The sequence below is a fragment of the Geotrypetes seraphini genome, chromosome 7, assembly GCF_902459505.1.
Source record: "Geotrypetes seraphini chromosome 7, aGeoSer1.1, whole genome shotgun sequence".
NCBI lineage: Eukaryota > Metazoa > Chordata > Amphibia > Gymnophiona > Dermophiidae > Geotrypetes > Geotrypetes seraphini.
This window is the reverse complement of record NC_047090.1, coordinates 68094709-68112132: the sequence shown is the minus strand read 5'-3', so window position 1 is coordinate 68112132 and position 17424 is coordinate 68094709. Positions and strand designations below refer to the sequence as shown.

The 17424-nt window shown below is 41.6% G+C and overlaps 1 protein-coding gene across 2 annotated transcripts in view; it reads right to left on the bottom strand.

Annotated features, from left to right (window-relative positions):
- RYR3 (ryanodine receptor 3) overlaps nucleotides 1-17424 on the bottom strand; it is a 693107-nt gene that overhangs the window by 522546 nt on the left and 153137 nt on the right. For both annotated transcript variants that reach the window (XM_033952387.1, XM_033952388.1), the window contains exons 14-18: nucleotides 13429-13564; nucleotides 8402-8497; nucleotides 5367-5485; nucleotides 3412-3545; nucleotides 1059-1300 (exon numbers count right to left, since the gene is read on the bottom strand). In XM_033952387.1, coding sequence (XP_033808278.1) covers nucleotides 1059-1300; nucleotides 3412-3545; nucleotides 5367-5485; nucleotides 8402-8497; nucleotides 13429-13564 — 727 coding nt within the window. The remainder of the gene's footprint in view (nucleotides 1-1058; nucleotides 1301-3411; nucleotides 3546-5366; nucleotides 5486-8401; nucleotides 8498-13428; nucleotides 13565-17424) is intronic.

The window sequence follows — 17424 nt, the reverse complement described above, 5'->3', positions numbered from 1 at the left end:
CGTTGCCAACTTTTCATCTTACAAGGACACCAACTCGAATACCTCTAATTAACAGTTGCAGGTCTCTGTGCTGAAAGAAGGAAGTTTAGAAGCAGTTCTCTGTTTCTGTAAGGCCCCCCTTTTACTGGGGGGGGGGGGGGTGGAGGTGAGAGAGAGGTGTGGACGATAGGGAAGAGTTAGCTGTACATTATTTTTATGTACCAATAGGGAAGTACATACCCAGAGCTAGGGGATGGCCTTTCTTGGAACAAAGGAAGAATTTCTCTGTATATAAAATACGTGCTTGCTAAGTAGAGTCAGAGAAAGATTCACTTACTTATGCCAGGGAACTGCTAGCCCCCTGCTAAGCATATGAGTGCAAATTCTTCTCTCCATTGCATATTCTGAACTGACAATACATTTTTCTTTGCTATGCCTTGGCTGCTGTAATATTGTAACTTTTTATACTAACAATAAACAAATATTGTCTGTTTTGGAAGATACAATGCTGTCTTGTAGTCATTCCAACGAGGTAAACAAAAGCAGCTTTTTATCTCAGATGCCAGGTAATAAGATTTTTAGTGAGCACAACTGAGGGAATCAGCAATCCTATGTTACAACACTGCAAAAGGTCACCATTGTAGGATTGCTATATGGCTCCAGAAAAAGGAGGATAGATTGAGACATCTGCGTTTTACTTCCATTGAAAGCAATGGAAGTAAAACCTGGATGTCTCAATCCGTCCTCCTTTTTCTGGAGCCATATGGTAACTCTACACAAATGGGGCAAATCAGATTTTAGGCCTTCTCTGGCAGTGCTTAGATTTGCCCACACCAGTTAGGAGCCCAGTAGTGAAAATCAGCACTAGCAGTCTAATTTTCTCATCCTCACCCTATTCCCACTCAAGATCATGCTCCTCTATTATATGAAGTACTGAATTTGAGTACTCAGAGCGTACAAGATTTTATATTCAATGTCTAATCCCTTAATTCTGACAGATAGTTGACTAGGCCTTCTGAAAACTGGCCTGCAAATCAGTATCTGGCATAAAACCATTTAATGAAAACAGCATAACTTACCAGACCACAAGTGTAGACCATCAAAGCCATAGGAAAACAGGTCATCACCAACACCATTGCCACCCCAACCTTCTCCTCCTCCAGGATATGGAGCATAGCCAGATGTTGAGGCCCAGCCCACTCGCAGATGTGTGGGTTCAGCAGTCAGGAATGGTTTTACCTGGTCAATGAACAGTTCAAAGTACCATTTTTTGTACTGAGCAGAGCCCTCGGCGACACCCAAAAAAATATTTGGCCTGATGCTGAAATGAAGCAAAAATATCAGTGAACAAGCACCTAAAATGAATATCACGAAAGGTGGTGAAGTCAAGCACAGTGAAGGACGACTTACTAATATGCCAATTTTTTTTTTTAGATGGCAACGGGCCCCCCTCCCCCTCCATGACAACAACCCCAGCTCCCCTCCCCCCCCGGCATGGCCGGCCGGCAACGCGGCCTTCCACCGGTATCAAAGGCAACGCGGCCAAAGCAGCTCCAAGAAGGTCCTATGATGAATGCATCTGTCAGTCCATCCCCTTCCTACATCACTTACTTCTTCCGGCAGACGCAGTCATCGTGGGATCTTCATGGATCTGAATGGCCATGTTGCCATTTATGCCGGCGGAAGGCCGCGTTGCTGTCTGTCGATGCTGGAGGGTGGCCGGGCCAGCCGGTGTTGTTGTTGTTGTTGTTGGGTGGGGGCCCATTGCCGTGGGAGGGGGTCCATTGCCGTTGCTGGGGGGGCGTTTCCGTTGGCATGTAGAAAGGGTGGTGGAGGGAGAGAAAGGGGGCAGATGCTGATGGAAGTGGGGGGAAGGGAGAGGAAAGAGTGAAATGTCAGACCATGGGGGTGTGGGTGTGGGAGAGGGAAGGGAAGAAGAGGAGAGGAGAGAGATGCCAGACCATTGGAGGAGGGAATGGAAAAAGATGGATATCAGACCAATGGGGGTGAAGGGAAAGATGGAAGGGGGAGGCATACAGTTTCTGGAAGTGGCACAGGACAGAAGATGAAAGGAAGAGAGTGACAAGAAGATGAGCAGAGCAGAAACCAGACAAGACAAAGGTAGAAAACATTTTCTATTTATTTTTTTGCTTTAGGGGACATGCATCGCTGTTTCTGTGGTGTTGTAGTGTATGCAGAGTCCAGCTTTTTGGTGGTTTTATTTAACCTTTGTCTACGTATTTCTATTTTATCCCCCCTTTTACAAAACTGTAGATCATTTTTGTAGCGCTGGCCGTGGCTAAAAACCATACTACAGTTTTGTAAAAGGGGGGAGAGGTTAGTTTGTGATTACATATACTAAGTGAAGGTGTTTTCTGTGTTCTGTCTGTATGAAAGACATGGGTTTTTTTTAGCATTGACTAGCCTTGTTTGGCAAAATGCATCAGGCATGGTTCTTGGGAGCACCTTGAATAAACCTGATTTGAATCTCCTTATTGTCTGCTGATCTTCTTTTGTTTCATGTTGGATTCTTTGGTGGACTGCTTGCCTTGTTGTTTCATTGCAAGTTAATATACATAGAGTGGAACGTTCTAGAGGAGTTACAGATTTGGTTGTTTATACATACATATGGGTTACAGTTGGTTGATGTAGAGTGAGGCAATTGAGAGGCGTTGTAAACTTAGTTATTAATATAGACTTATATTTTGGATAATATTACTGCTTTCCAAATATTTGAACACTTATATATGTATGTGAAGGGTTCAGAGTTAAAGTCCTGGGTAAGTAGGTGGGAAGGGAAGAAAGAGGGATTTGTTCAGATGTTTGGGGGTTGCATAGAAGAAAAACTGTGCACTGGTATGCTAATCTTTGTTTTGAATAAAAAAAAAAAAAGAAATACAAGTGGAAATAAAGAAGTAAATAAGAAAACAGATAAATGGGGCGGGACATGGGCGGGGTAGGGGAAGGGCATGGGCAGGGCCAGAGGGGCCCAGTGTATTTGTGTGCCTAGGGTCCCTCGAAGAATTAATCCTACCCTGGTTGTGGGTTTGAATAACCACACTGCTCCTTGTGACCCTGGGCAAGTCACTTAATTCCCATTGCCCCAAGTACATTAGATAGAGTGGGAGCCCACCGGGACAGTTAGGGGAAAAATGCGAGTACCTGAATAATTTGTAATCCGCATAGAATTGTAGGATATGCGAAATATAAATTATTAAATTAAAATAAATAAATAAATAAATCCTCGTGTGTGAGGTCATTCACATCCTACTTGAAAAATGCAATGCAAGACCTGGACATGAGCATCCAAGGGCCATGCAGGTATTAGAGCAGAGAATGGACTAGAAAAGAATACTGACAGCAGACACTAATGAAAAATCCAGTTCCACTAAAGACTTTATAAAAATAACAAGTGGATGACTGAGTGCATACCTGGTTACATCATTCACTAATCGTGTCTGCAGCAGCAGATCCCTTCGAGGAAGCAGATTATCACAGATCAGATTTTGGTTAGAACGAACAGCAACTCCATTACAAACACAAAGAGAGCAGAGCACATCCAACACCTGGAATTACAGATAATTCCCATCACACAGGGAACAGAATATAGTCAGCACATAGGAATATACATAACACTGGTTGACAAAAAAAAATTTTTCTTTGCTACTGAGAACTTAAGAAGTGTTCTTAGTTAATTTAATGATGCTGATTTCAGATCTGTAATTGAAATTCAGTTAACACGTGACAAAACGGGTGGCTAGCCCATTGGGGTGGCCATTTCTTTTGGGGGACTGGTAAGGCTGAGTGTTCCACATCAAAGAACACGGACACCCTGCAGCCCAAGAAAAGCAAGATCAAGTCATCTAAGGGTGATTCTAATCCCCAGGGATCGGAGGCCTTCTCAGAATTTATGAAATATTTGTGGAAAGCCTTTCAGGATAGCTGTATTTCCCCTGCACAGTCCCACTCCACCTCGGACTTGTGTCTCAGCGGTTTTGCCTCTTTAGGCACATCCTCTTCTGTCAGCCAGTGTTCCTGAGTTAGCTGACCCTTATTTGGGCAATACTTAGGATGATGCATACAAGAGAGTAAGGGGTTCATTTTCAAAAAAGATATATGTACAAAGACAGCATAAACCGGCACTTGGACGTCTTACTAGTCAAAACGTCCAAGTGAGCATTTTCGAAACTGACTTTTTAGTTGTCTTTCTGGTTGTTTTGTCTCCAGTGTGTTTAAATCTTAAGGGGGCATGTTAGAGGTGTTTTTTGGATGGGATTAGGGTGGGCTTAGCGATAATCAATCATTTTATAAAATGTCCAGGGCTGTTTCGGAGTACACCTGTTTTTAAAATGAATAAGGGTCAAAATTGTACCCATACTACACAGATGACTACTGGAGGAATGAAAATATGACACATACACACTCCCCCGGTTGTCACTGACCCCTTCTTATCCCCCAAATATCTGCATTAAACAATACATATGTATCTATGACAGCTGCAGATACTATGGCCAGCCCCAGTAGAATTGCAAGCAGGTCTCTGGAGTAGCCTGATGGGCAGTGCAGTGCACTGCAGAGAAGGGGTACCCAGGCCTATATGCCACCCTAAATAGTACACATGAGGTGGAAAGTGTGAGACCTCCAAAACCCACTGTACTGCCATATAAGTGTCACCTGCAGTCATAAGAGCTATTGAGGTAGTAAACAAGTGGGTACAGTATATTTTGGGGGAGTTTTGGAGGGCTCACTATATAATGTACTGGGGTTATAGTGAGATGTGTATCTGGCATGCTTAATGTGAAGTTCACAGCAGTGGCCCCTAGGGTGCCCCATTGATCTGCTGGCATGTCTGTGTGGCCAGTCCATTAAAATGCTGGCCCCCTCCTATATGCAAATGGCTTGTTTTAACAGTTTCTAATTTGGACTGAGGGTTTTGTGGGTTTTTTTTCTGATAATGGCAAAAAAAAACCCAAAACTGGGCTATTTCCAAAAAAAGATAGACATCTAGCTGGACAAAACATCTAGCTGGGTCATTTTCGAAAAAAAAGATAGACTTGTAGTTGGACAAAACATCTATCTAGCTGGACCATAAAAAAAAATTAAAAAAGATGTCTTGCAGGTTCAGAAATGAACATTTTCTACACCCGATTTCTGGACATTTTTCTCAAAAGTCAAACTTACACATCCTATCAAAAATACCTCTCTACATGTATCCAAATATCTCTCTTAAATATTCATTAGGGATAGGTTGTAAAACCTGACTGATGCAATATCCTTCATGTTTGAAGATCTTTTGATGTTAGCTATATTTTTATACATTTTTGTAGCAGCACTACTGTTTGCCTTTATGCCCTGACTATGCTCTTTGCAGTTGCAAGAATATGTACCTTATGGTTGCGTCCATGCTTATCGAGAAGGGAGATGACAGACCTGATGTGGCCCTCATCTATCAGATTCAGAGCCTCTGGACTCTCGATAAGGATGCAATGTAACACTTCCAGAATACCTGGCAGGAGACAGAAACAGTCAGTGTCACATAGAAATGGCACTAGAAACTTACATGTGAAAATAAAATGGAAATAACCTGTGGCATGCAAGAAGTGAAGTGAAGTGTACAAGAAGTGAAGAAGCAAAAGTGTATTCCGAGTCATTCAATGTAGAAGAGGTAAAAGGGAAAGGTAAGTGTTCTGTACTTGGAATGAAAGAAGCCGCAGTGTGTGATTTGTCCAACTAACTTTGAGGGCTGTCAGGATAAACCTGGATTGTTAAACTGGCACCCAGTGGGGGTGGGGAGTGTTCCCTGAAACTTCTACCACACACCTCATAACATCCTCCCTGCAGACCCATCTCAAACATTCCATCCTCAATGCATCACCACCCAAGAAGCCCTTCTTAGATCAGTCCCCCTCTCCCCACCTATGCCCTCACTGTACACTTGACATCCTTCTACTTGGTCCCTGACACACACCACAAACACCTGCATGCTGCACCCTTGACATTTCCTACATATACACATCACATCCCACTCTACCCAATACATAGCTTGTCCCTATTCCACCACCTCAGACATCTCACCAATAGCAGACACCCCACATGTAACCCCTGTTCAACACATCCAAACCCCAGACTTGTGCACACTTTCCTTCCCTTAATATCCATCCACACACACACTTCCCCAGATATTTCTCAGTTTCCACACATACCCCACCTCTCCCTTCCCCATTTCCTGACTGGAGCTCTGAAGCAGTCTAAACTAAATTGATATCAGTGGCAGCACTGGTCATTGCACTATGGGAGTTAGTTTAGAAGCCTTTTTTCCCAGTTTCTACATCAAAAATCTTTCCCCTATCAGTTAAAATTTGTCTGAGTAAATGTAGGTAGGGCAAAAAGGCACAGCTGATGTTGCAGTGGATGGAAAAAGCAGGATAGCTGGTAGTACAATGGCAAGCAAAGGCAGAGAAATAGAGAACCACAGGTGGTATACCTGGTGTACAGTGGTAGATGAGGGTAGAAAGGTATGAGAGAATTTTGAAATTTGATAGTACCTAGTGCCATTCATTTGGGCCTACTTCTACTTTGTGGGAGCCAGGTTAGAGAGAGCAACAGAGAAGCTGAGGGATGAAGAGTTTCAATGACTGTGTCCTGAAAATAATTTATTTTCTTGCTTATTAATCCTTCACATCCAAGTTTGTTGTGGTTGATGTATGATGATGACATTGACAATATGCATAATATTACTGGCTGATACACACACAAATTCCCAGAGGTTCAATATCGCCCTCCCTCAATCCCAACTTCAGCTACTCAACCAAATGAAGCATTTCCACAACTGGGTGCCGATGTGGGCTGATACCCACGAACACCCACATACTCACGCTATATATATTTTTATTTTTTTTCAAATTTTCATCATTATCATCTTTACAGATAATAATTAAGAAAGGAACTCACGCTATATATTGGCGCTGGCTTGGAACCCAGTTGATTTGTGCTACGAGGACATATTATATGTGTGCTAAAGCATGCATATGCAAACATTCCACCCTCCCAACTACTAAAAAAAAGAGATATCCCACAAAAATTTCATTAGCATATTATGCATGCAATTTTTTTCCATATTTGATATAATTTTTGTAAGGATACATCAATGGTACTGTTTGGCAGTGGCACAGCAAGGGTAGGAAGTGCCCGGGGTTGCGTCCCCCCTCCCCCCGCTACACTCACGCCTAACCTCCCCTTCCCTCCGTACATCTTTAAATCTTCGCCAGCATAAGCAGCTTCTCTGGCCTGCTGCTCATGCTGGCATTGGCTTCCCCTCTGATGTAACTTCCTGGCCCCATGACCAGGAAGTGATTTCAGAGGGGAGCCAAGCTGGCTTGAGCAGCAGGCTAGAGAGGCTGCTCGCACTGGTGAAGATTTAAAGAGGTAGGGGGTGAAAAGGGAGGGTGCAAGCATGGAGTGGGGGGAGGAGAAGTGCCGGTGTCCCCACCAAGATGTCACCCCCTCCCCCTTTACTATGCTACTGCTGTTTGGGCAGATAAATAAAAGTGAAGAGAAGCTATCTCTGGACCTTTTAGAGTACTGTGTTCTTATTCATTGATGGCAATAAAGTATTACATTACATTAGTGACTCCGTCATTACCTTGCGGTTCAAGGCGGATTACATAAGAGGTTATCTGGACATTTACAGAAGAGTTACAGAGTTGAATGGGTTACTTCGGGGGACCGAAGTGCTTCCTGTGGTGTTAGTTTGTTTTGATGGATTTCTTGAATAGCAGGGTTTTTATTTCTTTTCTGAAAGTTTTGTAGTATCATTAACAATTTACAGTCTATTGTTAAGCAGCTATTGGTCTATATTTATTTATTCATTCATTCATTTAATTTTCTATACTGTTCTCCCAGGGGAGCTCAGAATGGTTTAAATGAATTTATTCAGGTAGTCAAGCATATTCTCAAGCAAGGAATTCAAACATATATGGGCTCTGTAGGACTCCAGCAACGCATACTTAAGACAGTTGTTCCCTTTCCCTCTCACCCTAACTCTAAGAATATGATCCAAGTTTCCAAGTTTATTATGCATTTGATTAATCGCTTATATCGACTTCTAAACGATGAACAAAAAATAAAAATATTGGGTTACAATAATCAAAGGGAAACAAATTATATAAATATGACTAACAAGACAAAATTAATTGATACAGAAGGAAGGGGTAGGTGCAGAAAAACAATTTAAAAAAATAGTAAAGAAGACATATAAAGGGAAAAACATTAGGGAAGGGAAGAGCAATAAGCATCAGAGAATTAGAAACCAGGGCTCACTCAAAGCACCTGATATAAACCTAATGTCTGGTTAGAGGACCAAATATAGTTTAATTAGTTGTCAAATCCCTGGAAATCCCTAGTCATTCCCATGCCAACTCACCTGAGGAAGACTCAAGTCTGTCCAATTTACTGATCAGCCAATCCAGGTTTTTGGAGAACTGAGCACAGTTCTTTCTATTACCACGGATAAGTGCAGCTGAAATGGAATTGGGGATAGAAATATAAGTCTATTATCATCTTCAAGTTAGCGTAGTTTTCAGCATTATTAGTCTCAAAATTATCACTATCATGACTATAAGCATTATCAATATTAACAATATCTCTATAGGTGCTTGCTCTGGTAGCACATAAATTAATAATCTCTGCAGCTGATCTTAGAACAGAATCCTAGGGCTGCCTGCTCTGAATGGCCATACTGTACCTGAAACCTGAACACAAAAATATGGGACAGCAGTACAGAGAGAAGGCGAACATGACTCACACTGTTGTACTTAGTCCTTTCAGTGTTGCCACACTATTTGCTCAGGCATTGGTAAAGTGCTTAAAGGCCTTATTACCTGTTGCTGTGAGCTGAAGTCTCATGGTAAGAGCTGTAACATTTTATAGCTCACATCATGAAACTTGGCCTATGGCAGCCTATGATAAAGAGATTAAGAGCTTTTCTTGCATCCTATTTACATGGAGGGACAGAAAAATGAGATAAGGTAATGCAGCACCCTTGCTGGAGATAAATGCAATGAGTATTACACTCCGTTTTTCTACTCTGGGAGTGAGTGCAGAACACATGGCACTTGCTTTCTCTGCTATACTTCTACCACACACCTCATAACATCCTCCCTGCAGACCCATCTCAAACATCCCATCCTCAATGCATCACCACCTAAGAAGCCCAACTTAATCTAGGCATTTTGGACTTGGACGGAATTGTGGTATAAAGATGGACGATTTAGCGGCTTGGATGATCAGATTGGCAGGACGTATAATTAGACGATTTTCGAAAGAAAAAACAAATTTTGGACATATTTTTCGAAAATGTGTCCTAGGCTATTTTGTACTTTGGACGACTTGCGAGTTGGACGCAAACGGACTTAGACATCCCTTTCGATTATGCCCCTCCACACTTGTAGCAGGTGCTGAATATCCACTGCTAAAAATTTACCGGTACTTCTCTAAATTTGAATATGCATATTATTATTATTATGAAACTGTTTTTATTGGCAAATGGAATAACAACTCACAAGCATAGAATACAGATAAGGATTATAAACATTTCCAAGAACGAGCAAAAGAGGGCCCCCCCCAAAGAGGACTGGACTCTGATGTCCTCTCAGGGAACAAAGAGGCCCAAACGCCCCCCAACTAGCCCAAACCCCCCCTATTCCCCCCCAACCTGAATATGCATATTTAACAAGCCGAGTGTCAGTCACCGACAGCCGCGGTTTCCAAGGATGCTAGGGTTTTACAGGCCTACATTTCTGGGACCCAGGGTCGTTCCAGAATTGCAGCCAGTAGCACATAGTGATGCTGAAGTCTGGTACCACCCCTAACTATGCTCTGCTAGCCACCAAGGACCTAATATAGGTGCTGACCTGGAGGCTACATAGCAGCAGCTATTTTTTAAAATGAGGATTTAATTGAGTTTTAATGGTGCAACCAATTATTGTGCCACTTAAACCCAATTAAACCAATTATGTTAGTCGGCGGTAGGGTGGCTTCCACCACCTAACTTTCGGTGGCTTTTATAGAATCTGGCCCTGTTAGCGGCACTGTAAGTTTTGGCGGTGATAGGCGCCCTACTGCTGCCTAACTTAATTGTTTTAATTGGCTTTAATTGGCAAGGTAATTGTTATAAAACAAAAACTAATTTTAAAAAAAAGTAGGTGCCATGAGACGCCTACTAGAATAGGTGTTATAATCGTATCTACAGTGAGGTGTTTTATGGCATCGAAGGTCAAAGTAGGTGTGGAAATGACCTTAGGTGCTGTTAGATGCGATTCTCAAAAGAACTTAGGTGTCTGCAATGTAGGCCAGTAAAACCCTAGTTTTGTGATAGGCACTAATAGTCATTATTCTTTAAATGGTGCTTAAGCATGATTGACATGCTGCCAGTTTAGGCACTATAGATTGTAAGTTCTATCGAGACTCTGTACAGTGTTGTATATGTCTGGTAGTGCTCTAGAAATAGTCTAGTCTAGACTTCGGTTTATATATCGGATCATCTCCTAACAGAGCTCGACTCGATTCACAAATAATTAAAGACGTTAGCCACACAGAGAGGATATTTTGGTAAATTTCAAGATATTTGGGGACCATTAACAGACTTTTGTAATGAGTAGTAAACATTTTCCCTTCATAAGATAATTGAAATGAGGGGATAGGGATGGGTGGGAGGGATGATTTTTTTGATATATTAATAGAATGTATATTGTATAATATAATATAAATGAATATTTTTGGTGTGAAAAGTGTGTTGAAAAAGACGATGATTATGGTTACTTATAATTTGTATCTTTAATTGAATTATACATATCAAAATATTCAAGTTGCTATTACTTTTTGAAACGCATAGTAGTAATACCATTAAAAGAACTAAGGCCAGTACTGGGCAGATTTCTGTGGTCTGTGTCCCGTATATGGTAATTTGGTTTAAAATAGGATAGAGAGGGCTTTGACAGAAACTCCAGTAATTTGCCGGGCAGACTTTTGTGTGTTTTGCAAATGACACGATGGTTTGGATAGGCTGAAGTGGGCTTCAACGGCAACTTCAGCAGTTGAACTTAGGGGCAGTGCCAGTCTCTATCCCAGAAATGCCAAAGATAAACCGTTTACTCATGAATTAATAATGAGTGTGACTGTTGGGCAGACTGGATGGGCTGCTGTCATTTACTATGTTAAATATCAAGGGAAGAAGCTTTTTAGTTGTAATAGGTGATTTTTCTTTTGGTTATTTCACCACAACAATGTGCAAAACTACTGATCAGAATTCTTTTCATGGCTTCTTTAGGACAATTAAATATTTTGGGGATCATTATTTAAAATGATTAAATACAGTCGGGTCAATATTTAAAACACACTGCTGGTGTTTGTTTAATGCTAACCACTGCATTTAAATACTTTGCATATATAAATTGACACTATCGATAGATGTGGTGGCACTGAATATATTTATACAGTGGTAATCACTCCCGTTACATGAATAGCGATGTTATTCAACTGCTATCCTTACAGCTGAGCATTTAAGCTAGGAAACATTTTTGCTGTCCTATCTTAAATTGCTTAAGTATTGTACACATAGCAGTTAGCAGCTAAATATCACCACGATCTGGCCGATATTAAGCTGGGGGCAATCAGTGTTTTTAGGTCTGCTGCCGGCTCTATTCCTGGATATTCGTTGCCGAGTCATGTCTGAGTATCAACATTGAATATTTGGTTGTAGACTGTCTGCTAAAGTTTATATGGTATGTACAATATCCAGCCCTTCACCGCATATGCTGAACCACTTTTAAAGATAGGATTCAATTTAAGCGGTTATCTTATGCAGCCAAGGGCTGAATATTGACACTTAATCGAATAAGTGTCAGCTCCACCCATGGAAAGCCCATGAGTTAGCTAGCTTTGACACAGGCCCTAACCATGAGATGTCTTGGGGAAATCCACTGTTTATTCCTAGGATAAGCAGCATAAAATTTTTTTTACTACTTGAGATCTAGCTAGATACTTAGGACCTGGGTTGGAAACAGGATACACTTCCCCCTCCCCATTCGCGGTTTCGGTAATCGCGATTTCACATATTCGCGATTTTTTGGGGAGGGGGAAAAAAGAAAAAAAAAAGTCTTCCCCCGGCATCCCGGCCTTACCTGGTGGTTTAGCGGGCTTTTGGGACAGGAGCGATCTTCCTACGCTCCTGCCCCGTGCAGATCGCCATTAGGAAATAGCTGTAGGGAGTTCCCGTCGTAGTCTCGAGAGACTATGGGAACTCACAGCAGCCATTTCCTAATGGTGATCTGCACGGGGCAGGAGTGTAGGAATATCGCTCCTGCCCCGAAAGCCTGCTAGACCACCAGGTAAGACCGGGAAGGCAGGAGGGAGGCGGGGGTGGGTCAGAGCTGGATATTCGCAGTTTTTTGCCATTCGCGGTCCGGCTCTGCCCCTATCCCCCGCAAATCCGGAGGGAGAAGTGTACTGAGCTTGATGAACCTTCAGTCTATCCCAGTATGGCAATTCTTATCTTCGTATGGTCTTATGAGTCTTGCATCAATATGTAAAAACTTGTCCTGAGCTCTTTGGGGAGGATAGGATAGAAAATGAATTTAATAAATAAACACATCTTAGAAAATTGGCAATTGAATCCAATAGTTAAAAAAAACTTAGAAGTTGCTTTTGGATTTAAATGAACTACTGTTAAATGACATCATTTTGTCTTGTCTGCCTTTGATGTGGCAACAAGAGTCCTGTCTGCTAATCAGACTTCTACCATCTGCAATGTACTTCCATCATGTGCCCAGCTGCTCAAGCATCTTACTGTTACTGCAACAGATTCATCCATCACTGCTGGCATCAAAGAACATTTCCAGCATTTAATAGATACTTATTTTCCTGTTCATCCACTACACAGTTTAGGTTCTCTTCTATACCCATATCTGAAAGACAATCCAATTACCTTTGCAGATGATATAAAAATACTGAATGAATCTTTGGGAAAGTTGTATCAAAACCAGATCAAAATGGAAGATTCTATTTGTGATTTATAAACACTTGTACAGAATATTGCCCCTTTTTATATTCTAATAAAAAGATTTAAATATAAATTATAAGTGTTTGAGGCTAATGCAAATGAGGATAAAGTCTGGGGGGACAGGGACAGAAACAGAGCCTGCGGGGTCAGGGACAAATTTTGTCCCTGTGTCATTCTCTATCAAATCCTGATCTATTTGCTGAAACTGTCTACAAAGGGGTTAGTTAATTCTCTAGCTGTGACTAGTCTGATACACAAGTTTATTTCAGGAGATAATTTTGATGGCTAGTACAATAGCAGTTAGTGAGCTGAACACAGCTGGGGTCTCATTAGAATGGCTGAGCAAAAGGCATATTCAGTGATAGAATCTAAGGTCAGCGCATGGTAATCACCGAGTAATTCATAAAGTAGATTGAGAATCTCTTTCCACGCAGGTCCTGCTTCCTTCCCAACGAGCTCTGCAAAGTGTGCAGCACTGCTGTAGACATTCAAATGGTCAATGCAATTCAGTGTCAAGGCCAGCATTCCCTACAACACAAGAGACAAAGGAAAGGAAAACTTGTTGAATCGTCATTGTTGAATGCTGGAGTCTGATCTTTCTGATCACAACACAGCTGCTATTTAACCTTAGATAAGAACATTTCTACAGTGGTGATTTCTCTGAGGGACATAAAAGAATCTCCATAGGCCAGGCAAAATAGTTTCTTGAGGCATCTCAGGGGTAGGATCTGCATCTAATTGCATAACCAAATACCGTATTGACTCTTTAGCTCATTGAAAAGGGAATGCAGACTTCAGGCACTCCTCCAGTTTGGCTGGGATGTGCACTCTTAAGTACTTCAGACACTGAGATTCATTTTATGTCCTGACTCCTACTGTAAGACGATATTTCCACCATCCATACTAGGGGGGACACCAAAGGGTGACATAGCATGAAAACCATATCATCTGCAAAGAGACCCATCTTGTGTCCCCTGCCACCCACTGAGAATCCTTTTATAGCCGGGTTACTTCTAATTCTTGCTACCAACAGTTCAATGACCGGTGGAAATAGGAGAGGGAACAGAGGGCATTCCTGCCATATTTATTTATTTCAGACTTGCTATACCACCTTTAACTGCATAAAAAAGGACAAAACAGTGTACCATTTAAGAAGTACATCAAAAGAAAAGAACTGCAATAACTTGATAGGACAGCGTCATTTACACTAGCACATGACACTGCAAAGAGTGGAGTTGTAAGGGGGAGGGGAATGTGGGGTTCAAGAGTTGGAAGCAGACAGCAACAAGAGAGCACCCAGATTAGACTGAGAATAGGGAAGTCTCTTTAACTTGTCTAGCCTGCCAATCATGTTTAAAAGTCTTCAAAATATTACCACTACTTGTCTCCCAGAAATGAAACCTGACTGATCAAACTGAATAAGCTTAGAAAAGTAGATCTGCATCCTAGCAACTAATATTTTTGCATCTAAATTAACGAGATTGATCTGTATGATCAGCAAACTCCTGTGTCTTGGCCCAGTTTTAAAATAACAATAATCCCAGCTGCATTCATAGATTCTGGTAGTTCACTTCCCTGTAATATATGAGTATCATTAAACAACAGTGCCAGGTTGGGTGCCAAGATAGTTCCAAATCCCTTTAACCCCCTTCCCATCTCAATAGCCATCCAGAACTATCACTTTGCCATCTTTCAGCGATTTTATTGCCATTAATTCTTCTGTTTCAATACATCTCTTTATACATTTTTTGCTTCCTAATCATCAAGCTTGGGAAGAGTACACCGCTATAAATATCCCTGTAGCTCAGGGGTAGGGAACTCTGGTCCTCGAGAGCCGTATTCCAGTCGGATTTTCAGGATTTCCCCAATGAATATGTATGAGATCAATTAGCATACAATGAAAGCAGTGCATGCAAATAGATCTCATGCATATTCATTGGGGAAATCCTGAAAACCCGACTGGAATGCAGCTCTCGAGGACCGGAGTTCCCTACCCCTGCTCTAGCTTCTTATCCAATTTGTCTGTCTTGACCAGATTGTAAACTCTTTTGAGCAGGGACTATCTCTTCTGAGTTTTGATGTACAGTGCTGCATATGTCTAGTAGCGCTATAGAAATTAGTTGTAGTAGCAGTAGTAGTAGCTCTGATGTGGTCCCTCTAGAGCAGTGATTCCCAACCCTGTCCTGGAGGAACACCAGGCCAATCGGGTTTTCAGGCTAGCCCTAATGAATATGCATGAGAGAGATTTGCATATGATGGAAGTGATAGGCATGCAAATTTGCTTCATGCATATTCATTAGGGCTAGCCTGAAAACCCAATTGGCCTGGTGTTCCTCCAGGATAGGGTTGGGAACCACTGCTCTAGAGCAGGGGTAGGGAACTCCGGTCCTCGAGAGCCGTATTCCATCGGGTTTTCAGGATTTTCCCAATGACTATGCATTGAAAGCAGTGCATGCAAATAGATCTCATGCATATTCATTGCAGAAATCCTGAAAACCCAACTGGAATATGGCTCTCGAGGACCAGAGTTCCCTACCCCTGCTCTAGAGACTCACTGGTGTATAAATTGTCATTCCTACACGTGTCTCTTATGTTTTCAGGTTCATAGACCAATTCCTCATCCTACTTCCTGCTGCTAAGCCATCACTCATCAATATTAAAATGAGCACTCCAATCAGTAGCCACATGAAGCACAAAATGAAGTGCTGTTTCTTAACGCTCCAAAATCACGGATAGGTCTGAAGGTGCCATAGCATTAAAAAAAAAAGTACTGAACAGCAGCTTTTTAAAAAAAATGGGCATAGATGCTGCGCGTGTCACACACAATATCCGTCACCTTTAAAAATTAATACCTTGTGCTGGGATCCACTCCCCCCCTCTCATGACAGCCCACACCCTCCGAACTTAAAAAATAAATTGACAGGAAGGAAGCCCACTCCCTCCTGCCACCAGGGCCCCCGTAAACCTCTGACACCTCCATCTTTAAATTACAGGGGTACAGGAGGGATGCCCACTCCCTTCTGCCACCGGGACCCCCCGTGAACCCCACCCCAAACGTCTGATGCATCACCCTGAACCCCTGACACACCCTCCCGAACACCTGACATCCTACCCCAAACCCCCAACACCCCCCTTCACAACCCTGTACCAGTTAGATGACAATCCGGCAGGAGGGATGCCCACTCCCTCTTGCCGGCAGGCCCACCTTTTCAAAATGGGCAAGCCTTCCTCTTCCCGGTGCATCCTAGGATGCACTGGGAGGGGCCTAAGACTCTGATTGGCCCAAGGACCTAAGGCCTTTTCCATAGGCTTAGCTTTAGGCACCTGGGTCAATCAAGGCCTTAGGCAGGGCTAAGTGTGGTTTTATAATGGGTGCCTAACTTTTATAGAATTGTGCTTAATGCCACATTAGTCGGCACCAATTTTTTAGGCAACATACATAGAATCAGGTCCTTGGGGTATTCGCTCAGTTAGATCTCTTCTACTGATGCAATGTATGTTTATGTTTATTCAGTGCTGTTTCAGTGCAGCAGGTCACTATGGTCAACACAACATAGACTATCAGGAACTCTTAAGCATTTTCCCTGTCTGTCCCAGTGAGCTCATAATCTGTCTGTGGCTGGTGTAGAACTGTGGAATGCCCTGCGATTCTGTATTGGGAGGATAAATTTTAAGAAAATGCAGAAAACACAATTATTTGCTAATGCTTATTCCACCTGAAAATATTTTCTTCAGAATGCGCTGACAGTAATGTATGATTTAAAGCTTGTTTGCATTCTTCAACTGTTGGAATTTGACTTGTTTTACCTGTATATGTGGATTGGTTTTGTCACCTACCTTGAAATAGATCATTTGATCTAATGCATCTTTGCTTTCTTAATTACTGAAATTTGATTTGACTTGGTATATATATATATATATATATTTTATTTTTTTTTATAAATTCTTTATTCATTTTACATCTTTCAACAAGTGTATCAATAAATGACATTTGAAATTAAATACACTTGAATTTCTATCATATTTAATATTTATACATAAAATTTAATCCCTTCCCGCCCACACCTGCCATAACATATGCAATCAAATATAACCTATAAAATAATCTTTTTTACTGATCCAAACATTGAATTAATTCAGAATTCCCCCCTCCCTTCCCTTTACTTGTATTGTATTATATTGGAAAAATGGTATCTATTCATTATAATAATTTGTCAATGGCCCCCATATCTCTTTAAATTTCTTATAATTCCCTTTTTGTATGGCTATTGTTCTCTCCATTTTATATATGTGACACAATGAGTTCCACCAAAAAGTATAATTAAGCCTGCTCCAATTTTTCCAATTATGTGTGATATGTTGTATGGCGACTCCTGTCATAATCAATA